Raw genomic sequence first — 10,999 nt, 5'->3', positions numbered from 1 at the left:
AAGTGATTGGTGAGGGTGGGGGAGGGGAGATGCTGATTTCAGTAGGATACTTGTGTAACGTTCAAAACTCTTTCAAGCCACTCACTTAAGCAAAGAATTTGCGTAACGTTCAAAACTCCCCTTTATCAACACTACAACTTGAAAGCATCTTCTTTTGCTCCTTCATCAGAATTGAAAACTCTTTCAAGCCATCAGTATTGCCTTGATGGCCAAGCCAAGTGTAGAAATCTGAAATCAACTCACTTCTCATAGTGCCCATTTCCTCAAGGGAAACACATTGTTCAACAACAATGTCATCAATGTTGAATATTGGAGTTATTGTACCTGCATTTGTCCAACGTCGTAACACATACTTACTCGGAATTTCATCAGTCCCAAGGTTCATAAACACTAAAATCATATGCCGACACGACAAACCTATTCGTTGGAACACTACAACATCTCATATTTCAGTTACTTCCCATATTCGTCGGAACACTACAACTCTAATAAGAGGCGATTTCTCATGAGAAGTTGTAGTGTTTAAGAACCTTTGGTGCAAGTTGCAGTAAACTAAAATCATATGCTGAATGTTGGAGTTATATGGGAAGCAATTTCATCCATCCTAATCTCCTCTGTTGTTGTCTTATGAACACTATCCAAACTGTTTGGACAAAGAACACCAGAACAACCAGCAACTGATATAGAGTTGGAATCCGAAAAGAATTTGCGTAATGTTCAAAACTCGTGGAATAACGTTCACAGTTTGCATGCCCAGTGTTCATAAAATGGAACTAATCGTTCATAAACTTAATTTAAATACAGCAACAAAGACAACAGAAAAACAAAGTTTATCAATAGACACTAAATGTTTAGAAAACGTAAGAACAGATCTGAGACAGCTATATACAACTTCAAATAATGTCTATTGAGGAGAAACAACAACGACATCAATGAATTCAAGGAAGTTGTGTGACTTTCATAACTCGTGGAACAATGTTCATAGTTTGCATGCTAGTGTTCATAACACGGAACTGATTGTTCATAAACTTATACGAATACAACAAGACAGTAGGAAAGCAATGTTCATCAAAAGACACTAAATGTTCACAAAACGTTACCAGCAAATCCGAAACAGCTAAATACAACTTCGACCAATGTCTATTGAGGAGAAACAACAACAACAAGGAATTCAAGGAAGAGACATTAATTTAACTAAAAATACAACAAAAACCAAGCAAAATTTGGATAGAATACATACTTAAATCCATGAGATTGATGAAGCAAAAACAAGTTCCAATTTGAACAAGGCATCGATGATTAAATGATAAATTAAAACCAAAATTGAAGATCGGCCAAGGGATTGATTATCAATGGTAGAAAAATGAAATTGAAGGTTGAAGAAAGAGAGACATGACCTTAGATCATGATTTTTAGGTTGGGTTTGAGGAAGAAGACCTAATTTGAAGCAGATTGTACGATTATACCCTACGGTAAATGAATTCATTACAAGGAGGAGTGTCCATCTGAATCATTGATCAAGTTTGATTCAATGGACGAGACATATTTGTACATTGTAAATTAAATATGTTTCTCAATTGATCTCAGCTCTAAATTTACAATCAATATGTCCAATATGTATATAAAGACATAGATCAAAGTTTGGAATTGAAAAAAATCTTCTTGAATTTCTTTTTTGATTTTAACAATCAATAAATTTTGTTATGAAATATTAACTATTTCTTTTATAACACCTTTGTTAAAAAATTAAGATGGGTTTTTATTAGTTGGCCTTTCACAGATCAAATAATAAAGGAAATATATAAGAGTGGAAAAGTCAATATATTTATAAATTTATCTCATTTTTTTAAAAAAAAATGGTATGTGAGTAGAGATGTGACAAAAACACTTCTAACAATAGATATTGGATGAGGGTACAATCGTATAGCTAGCCTGGATTTAATATAATTACAGTATACTGGATTTGCTTTGATTGCCGCCCAATAAAAAAAATCTATCATTGAAATCAAATTTGATATCAAACATCATTTTCAAATCGTATCTTAATGATTCATTGGAAATTTACATGTCTTTAAATAGTTGTATCTTTCGTAGAATCTGTATGTCTTGTCATCCTGCTATCACGTTTATCACTTTCCTCCTGAAGCCCATTTTTAAAAAAAAAAATAAGATCCTTGAATAAGAGATTTTTATTTTAAAAATTAATAAGAGACTGATTGGATATATTAAATGAGGTGGGTTCCGGTGTGTGAAGTATTTTTATAGTGTAAAATGTGAATAATGTTGAATCATTAGATTAGAAAAAGGAGGGCTGAGATTAAAAAATAATTCTTTTAATTTATCAACGCAGTGATATTTTGTAATTATAAAAAAAAAATTAAAATTTTTTTAAAAAAAAATATTTTATGGGTGATTTTTTTATTCCCTTAGAACTGAATGATTGTGTGTTATATGTGAACATTAATGTGATATATGTATATCCGAAAAACTTCACACTTCACATTATAAGGGCACTTCACACCTGATACTTATTCTATATTAAATTATGGATATAATATGGAAACGTACATGCCTATCCGGTGAATGTCTAATGGTCAACATACAAAATGGGACTGTAATTTGTACACACGACCACCACTAAAATAGCGTTAATATGTATACATCTGTGCTACGTATTATTTTATGTTTAGTTTTTATTTTTATTTTTATATTCATATGCTCTTTGAATAATATAATTTTTTGGGTGTTTTGTGATTATTAATATTTATATTAGTTATTGTTAATTTGTATATATGTATTAGAATAGTGGCGTATATATTTTACTATTACAGTTAAAAATCAAATTAATTAAGATCTTATAAAATATAATCATATATTATAAATAGAGTTTAGTTTAAATGAATTTGTATAATGCTAAATTTCCATCCGGGATTAAAATAACTTAATGAAAGCATTTAATAATTTATACTTTACCCAACTTTTTAACATAGATATAATATATAGATAATATAATAGTAAATAATACGCCATTTAAGACACTCTTATCGCTCTGAACTCCGTTGGGTAAATCGGGATTAAGGATGTGTTTGACACATCAATGATCTTAAGATCATTTTCACTTATAATGAAATATTTTGAAAAAAAAATAATTTTGAAAAATGAATTTGTAAGCATTTGAGATTTATGCAAAAAAAAGTAACTTGAAAACCATTTATAATACTATTATAAAGATAACTGATCAAAAACATTATCATAAATAACCATTTATACTAAAAAAAATCTTATAATGGATACAAACAAATGACCTAAAACATTTGTTGTCGATAAAAGAAAATTACTTTTCATGTCAGTCATATATAGGGTTGAGCACGGATCGGGTAAACCGAATTTTTTACCTGAACCAAACCGGTCCAAACCGAAACCAATTATTTTCGATTCAGGTATCGGTTTAGGAATCCTAGAAATTCGGTTTTTGGATTGGTTCGGATTTTTCCGGATCGGGTCGGATAAAACCGAAATTAAAAAATAAATGAAATACTATGAATTATAATAATCACGTGAAATTTGGGCACACTATACTAGGTCTATGAATATACATACTTAAGTAGTAATTTGGGCTTAAATACTATGCCTTATACTATGTGTAATACTAAGAGTGTTACACATATTATAATGCAAATGGAAGAAGGTAACCTATTTTTATATTCATTTACTTATTCATTCTTGACGGTATTTTTTACATTTTAACGCTAATTAATAAGTAACTTTATCTTTATATTTCACGGATTTTGAGAAAAACATGTCATTACTTAGCTAGGCGAGTATGAGTGGTTGGTCTACAGAATTTCTCAACAAACTAGAGGTTATATCTTATCTTCTTGATTTACTTTTGATTTTCAAATCAACTACTTTCTTTGTTAATGTGTATGTGTTCAACTATTTTTATTTATTTTACTTAAATTTTATAAACATCGTGCAATGAACTCTTGTAGTCTTACAATTGACAAGGAAACCTCATTTCATTGGAGTTGCGAAGAGAGAGAAGACTGTTATTATTTAGCAAAATATGGATATTGTTTTGAATATTTATGTGTTTTGTTTGGAATATATTATTTTGTATTTGGATATGAACTTTGAAAGTTAAACTTGATATTGATAACTGGCCATTTAAGTACTAATATGTTATTTTGATTTTTGAGACACCATTTATAAAATTTCATTACGATAATGACAAAGTTAAATCATTTTTTAAATTTCGCTAGATAACAAAAGTGTTACACATATTGAACTGTTTTGGTTTTTACCCAAACCGAACCGATCCAGAGGAGGACCGAACCAAACCGAACCGATCCAATATACATTGGATCGGTTTTTAGTTCGACTTTTTTAAGGTTTCGGTTTTTTGTTCGGTTCGGTTTTATTAGTTCAATTCGGTTTTTGACCCATGCTCACCCCTAGCCATATATTTACATGCATGAGTAAATTTACTATTGAGACGGTTGGAAAATGTAAACATATATTTTCTGGCAGCACATCTAATCATATCTTCTTCTCTTTTTTTTTAAATTTATGAGACCATCTATAATGATGATAATCTAGGTATTATAGATCATTTTTAAAAAATAAGATAAAAAAAAGTATATAAGTATTTTTAATGGTTCTAGCATCACACTTAATTATTATGTATATGATTCTCTCTTTCATACTTTATGTCACAAATTGGACCGATCCATCACTTTTGTATTGTTAAAAGATACAAATTGGACCCATTCTAACGAACTAGGAGGCTATACGAGGGGTCTAGGCAGGCTCGATTAGTCCTATATTTTTTTCTTCAAAAAATCACCATTTATTTATCCAAATTTATAACAAACCACCCTCAATAAACCTATTCATAATTAACTATCAATTTTCTTATCTTTTTTTAATAATCAACCACCTTTTTATACTCATGTTAACTAAGAGCTGTCTAACCCCTACAACTAGCATTTTACCCTTATACATATTTTTTTAAACTTTAGGAGCAAACATGTAAACCACCATCTTTTTGGCTATCCCATTAATAACCCAAGATAAATTGAAGAGTTGTGATATTTTCATAAATCTTAAATTATTTTGGGGCATTAGGGTTAATGTTTGAGAAATTAGGTTAATGTTTGGGAAAATTGTAAACTGAATTGGGACTTTATGGTTTTGAGTAATATATTTAGAGGCTTGAACTCGATTTGCACGAGATTCGGATATCGATTTGGGGATTAGGTTTGAGCCAGGCAACGGCGTTGTAGCGGTTGGAAGTGAGGAGTTGTTAGGAGAAGTTGAACGCAGGAGATTCCGAGGCGAACAAATATTGGAGTAGGAGGATGAAGATGTTGGAGTAAGAGAAGGCGAACTGAGGAGTAAACCGGCGATTCTAAAGCGAACGGAGATGGCATAGATCGTTGGAGGAGAGGCGAATAGAGGAGATTCCGAGACATTGGAATTCGCCGATGACCTTCTCTGTTGCGAAGTGTGGGGAAAGCCGAATGGAGGTGGTAGCGGAGCTCCGATCAACATAAGGGGAACGAAGCGGGAGAGGGAACCCATTGTTCCCCTCATCAAGGTCTACGAAATTATGTTCGAGTGAAAGACTTGCTTTCTCCGTCCTTTTTTTCCCTCCTTTAAATAGTATTTATTATGCATAAAGTAAATTAAATCCTCAATTCTTTTTATTATATACGAAGAAATATAGTTGAACGTGGTCTTGTTTGATTCGTCTTAAAAAGTACTTTAACAATATCAAAAGTTTATAACTTTTACTTTCATATAATTAGAAATATTAATTATACAACATGTGCATTGATGTGCGTGCAAAAAGAAGTAGAAGGAATGAATAAGGACAAAGGGAGTACTAATTAATGAGATAGCCTTAAAAAATAATTAATGAGAGAATAGAAGGAATGCAACTTTTATGGGTCGGGTTGGTAGGAGAAAATAATGATGAGGTTTTATATAATAATGAAAGTTTCAGTGACGGACTAGAGTATGGGGGTGCAACTTTCTCAACGGGTCATAGAATATTTCATCAAATTATCGCGATATATTTAACTTCTCTTCGGTTATGAATTGATATCCAAAACTATGATGGTTTATAAGCCTATCCTTGTTTTTTGACAATAAAATCAACTTTAATAGTATTAGACGGTCAAACTAAGGGTTGACGAACACAAGTGATGGGATATTAATGGATAACACAATTTGGGTGGTTAATTACAAATAAATTGATATAAAATGGTTTTATGCAAATTTTAACAAATAACGATTGATTTTCTACAGAAACACACTTTGTTTTTTACTTCTAGTTTTTCCCACTCTAACTATGTTTCAAATTTTCCAATTCTTTCATCTTTACATCTCACCTACTTTCCCACGTCTAAACCTTGATAAAACTCTAACTGATATGATGACATTAACTCGATCTTCTAATCTTAGTTTCTTAATTGCAATAAAAAAAATTAGGGTTACAATCAGTTGGACATGCAAGTAATCCACCCATGACCATGCAAGTAATCCAAAACCTCTTTACTATGATAATGCACTGGAGTACAAACTAAGAAACAAACAAATTTTAATTATTAATCTATATATCTTTCTTTCAATATATAATAGTTTATCTTTCATCGATCCATGACCATGCAAGTAATCTAGATCCTTTATAACCAGCCGAAGGTGCAGGCATGCCCTCCTTCACGGCCTAGCATTTTAGCTTTAATTGGTGCTATAATTTAATTGCTTCAATTGGTTATAATAATCATGTATGTGTATGTATCACTTGGTGAAAGCAGCAAGAACACGACGTGGGGGAGTGAAGGGGTTACGAGCGTGTTGAACAGCCGAATTGTCGAGCATGAGGACATCGCCCTTCCTCCAAGGGATGGCCACACACTCCTCCTCTAGGATCCCTCTACACTCTTCTACCACCTCAGTCGGGATAAAAGAACCGTCCCCCAAAGTGACAGCTTTCCCTTTTTCGTTCCTAGCGTCAACGTAGGTCATATAAGTCGCCATCAAGTGGTTGAACCATATCCTACGCTCTTCACCCGGACGACTCTTGTCTATCTTGATGCCTGGCATTGGTCCCATCACCAGCCTTACCCCGTTCTTAATCCATTCCAACTTCCATCCCATTTTTGCTGCCCTGCACGCGTACGTACCAAATAATTAAGATAGTAATGACAATTTACCACTAACAACACCAAGCCCAATTCAGATCCACACCGAACCAGTTAAATTACACGGTTTTTATGTTCGAAACGAACAAGGGGATTGTATGCCTACGAGCGTATAGGCGCAATCCAGCCCAACACCCTAAAACCAATTGATAATAAGAGAACTAATACATGAATTTATAATACTAGGAACTTTCCATTACAACTTCTAATGCGAGATATTATCTCAATACGCCTCTGCAAGCACAACGGGCATTAACTAGCTCAGTTGATGCTTGAACAAATAAGTGTGGGTTGGCGTTTCATTCTCTTTCTAGAGTATGTCCTAATAAACTTGCGGGTCCACGACCAAACCTCGTCTCTAATACCTATGTCCAAAACGGACAAAGGGTCATGTATGTAGGAGGACAACACGGTCCAACATACAAGTCCAATAGGATTTCACCCTAAAATTAATTTGCAATATGATGAGTAATCTCTGAACTTATATACTAGGCAATTTCTGTTCGACCTGGGATGCATGCACTACATGCTAGCTATTTAGTTTCAAGATACATACTTTTGTTCAGCTAAAATCTTATCATTGGTGGAGAAGATAGATTTCCAGCTGCGACCGATGAGGGAAGAGGGGTCGGTCTCATCAGCCAAGACCTTAATGTAGATGAGGCCGTGCTCTTCCAGGCGTTGGAGGAATCCCAAGTGGTTCCTCTTCATCCTCTCGTACACGATGTGTCCTAACACAATTGGGGTCTCTCCGTGCATCTCGGGTTCTACATCGCAGTAGAAAAACGCTTTGCTCGGCTGATGCTCATCCCTCATCTGTAGGTAATTTATAATATATCATTAATTTCATATGTGAATTAATTAGTAATAGGAGGAGTGCTATTCTATTTTACAAATGGTTCAGTTGACACTTGAACAAATGAATGTGGGTGGACATCTCATTCTTGTCATAACTAATGTCCCAAAAAATCGTTGGACCTAAGGTCAAACCCTGACTCTGATACCATGTCAAATTACATGGATCCTATGTCCAACACAGACAAAATAATTATGCACGTTCAAGCACATAAGCACCAATGTGACATGTATTAGGCTTACTATATATCTTCCAAATCATATATATCACACTCACATAAGACATCTCGTTGTGAAAGTTGATGAAGAGGTGTGGAGGGCCGTCGTTGGAGGTATAGATACGGCCCACGACGTGTGTCCGAGGGGCGGCCCCTGCCATGAACTGGAGGTCGTCATAACCAAACGTCTCGATGACATCATTGAAGGCGGTTGCTGCGGGGACGTGGAATCCCCGGAAGAGCAAGGCCCCCGCCTCGTGGAGCTTCGACTCCACCCACGGCTTGTGGATCCGCACAGCCTCTGCCAGGCTGGCAGAAGACGACAAAGGCGTCACTGCGAGTGGAAAAGGGACGCCATTGAACGTCTTTTGCCCGGAAACTTCTACTTGCTTGAAAACCTCCTTCCACGCTGCTGACGGCGTTACTATCATATTGGATGCAAAAAATGTAGATCCCATATCTATTTGTACTTTTGTCTAATTGAGACCTTTGTTTTATATCCAATACAAGGGAATTAAGTTTTATTAGACGGGAATTTTGATAGGTCTATCATTCCAATTTTTAGAAAATATTTTTTGTCTATGTAGGATCGCTATTGGTAACGTGGTTCCATGATTAGCACACAAATATGAAAAATGAAAACTTAATAAAAGAAAACACAACCCATCAAAATCTATTTTTTTATATTAAATCAAAATGAAAGATTATCTATGTGATGGTCTATTATTTATTTGGACAAACGCTCATATTTCATTAATTTTGGAAAATTTCTTATACGTATTATTAAAATCTATTTTTTATATTAAATCAAAATAAAAGATTATCTATGTGATGGTCTATTATTTATTTGGACAAACGCTCATATTTCATAACTTTGGAAAATTTCTTATACGTATTATTTCTAAGTAATATCAATATTTCCGGAATATAATGACCTGATATCCAATTTGGCAGATATGTGACAAAAATTAGACACCTGTCTATATGACTAGCATATTCGGACTTAATAAAAATAAAATAATATAATTTTTTTACCCAATTTAATCCAATAACGATAAACAAGAAAAGTATTATTTAAACACAATTATAATTTATTATTTATGAGGAAAATATTTACTTATATATCGTAATATATTTATTTTAGTATTATTATTTACATATATTTAATAACAATAACTTATATAAATAAAAATAATAAATCTATTAATTATTTTATTTAAACATTAAAATTATTGAGATAACTATGTATATGATACAGAGATTAAACCAGTGATTATTAAAACTAGAATTGAGAATCCACTCTTTATACAGTCCCTTTTCTACACGCATTCTTCTTTATTTTCTATTTCCCTTTGTTCCAGACGGTATTCTTCTTCTTCTTCCTTTAAAAGAAAGCAGTTTTTTTTTTCCGTTTTAGTGAAAACCATTCCAACTTAATTCATTTACTATGAGGCCTATATAGTCCTGGAACTATATTATTCCATCCGTCCCATAATATAGTTTCCATTGTTGTTTTAACACTATTCACAGTCGAACTTTATTTCTCGATTCTTGCTAATATATAAGAAAAAACATAGTCATGTGGGGTCTTGTTTGATTCGCCTCGATGAGTACTTTAATAATATAATTTTTTTAATTTATACTAATACATTATAATAGATATTAACAATACAAAACGTGTATTGGAAAGTGTGCAAAAGCAAATGAGAACTATATTATGGAACGAAGGGAGTATACATGAAGGACACCTATACACCTATAGAATACTCTAGAATTAGCCACCTAAGCATATATGACAACTACACAATTTGTCTTTTCTTATCACCCGTGTAAACCAAGTTTGGATCGTATGTCAAGAAGTTGAGCGGTAGCTAGCGGCTTTGTCAAAATGTCGGCCTTTTGATCAATAGGCGAGATGAAGGCTACTTGCAAGTTGCTTTGGACCCTTTCACGCTCAAAGTGGTGATCAAAGCTCAAGTGTTTGATTGGGTGGTGTTGGACTCGGATTTACGGCTAGGTATGTAGCACCTAAGTTGTCACACCATAGGATTGGAGCTTGAGGTAGACGAATGTCAAGGTCGGACAAGAGTGATCGAAGCCACAATGTCTCACAAGTTGCATTTGCTAGAGCGTGATACTCCACTTCCGTAGACGATCGGACAACCGTGGACTGCTTCTTTGAGGTCCAGGAGACAAGGTTGTCCCCATGATATATGCAATAGGCAGACGTAGGGCGACAATCGATGGGATCTCCAGCCTAATCGGTATCACTATAGGCCGAAAGACACGCCCCCGGTGCAGATGATATAAGAAAATGCATATCTGCAGTGGAGTTCAAGTAGCGTAAAATACGCTTCACACCTTGCCAATGACGATTGGCGGGGGAGTGCATCGCTTGGAATAACTTGTTGATCGTAAAGGTGATATACGAACGAGTAAACGCAAAGTATTGAACGCCACCAACAATGCTCCAGTAGAATTTCGGAAATGGATACGGTGTGGATGAGGAATCACTGGAGAGGAAGGTATTCGCCATTGGAGTATCCAATGCCTTTGATTGCCCCATATTTGCACGTTCCACCAAGTCACATATATACTTTGATTGTCATAGAGAGAAGCCAACCTTTGAACAAATCACTTGAATGTCCAAGAAGTAGTGGAGCAGACCAAGATCCTTCATCAGAAACTGCACGGACAACCTCTTCATGAAACTAGTGG

General features: G+C 34.1%; 1 protein-coding gene across 1 annotated transcript; it reads right to left on the bottom strand.

Moving 5' to 3' along the window:
- Positions 1 to 6,804: 6,804 nt before the first annotated feature.
- Positions 6,805 to 8,712, bottom strand: LOC141249458 (uncharacterized). Its single transcript, XM_073669618.1, has 3 exons — positions 8,335 to 8,712; positions 7,765 to 8,012; positions 6,805 to 7,174 (listed from the first exon to the last, which is right to left on the bottom strand). The coding sequence occupies exons 1-3, from the start codon at positions 8,710 to 8,712 to the stop codon at positions 6,805 to 6,807; spliced, it is 996 nt and encodes a 331-aa protein (XP_073525719.1).
- Between the last annotated feature and the right edge of the window lie 2,287 nt (positions 8,713 to 10,999).

The sequence above is a fragment of the Phyllobates terribilis genome, unplaced genomic scaffold, assembly GCF_046119375.1.
Source record: "Phyllobates terribilis strain yellow unplaced genomic scaffold, ASM4611937v1 Scaffold_4561__1_contigs__length_59480, whole genome shotgun sequence".
Classification (NCBI taxonomy): Eukaryota; Metazoa; Chordata; class Amphibia; order Anura; family Dendrobatidae; genus Phyllobates; species Phyllobates terribilis.
Note: the sequence above shows the minus strand (reverse complement) of the source record. Positions and strands in the feature narration are given on the sequence as shown.

Bases quoted from the DNA above. Each gene is read 5' to 3' on its own strand.
- LOC141249458 (XM_073669618.1), bottom strand. From the start codon at position 8,712: ATGATAGTAACGCCGTCAGCAGCGTGGAAGGAGGTTTTCAAGCAAGTA. The intron at 8,013-8,334 runs GTGATATATATG...ATGAGGGATGAG, and splicing joins ACGAGATGTCTTATGTGAGT to CATCAGCCGAGCAAAGCGTT. The intron at 7,175-7,764 runs GTATGTATCTTG...GTACGCGTGCAG, and splicing joins AAGATTTTAGCTGAACAAAA to GGCAGCAAAAATGGGATGGA.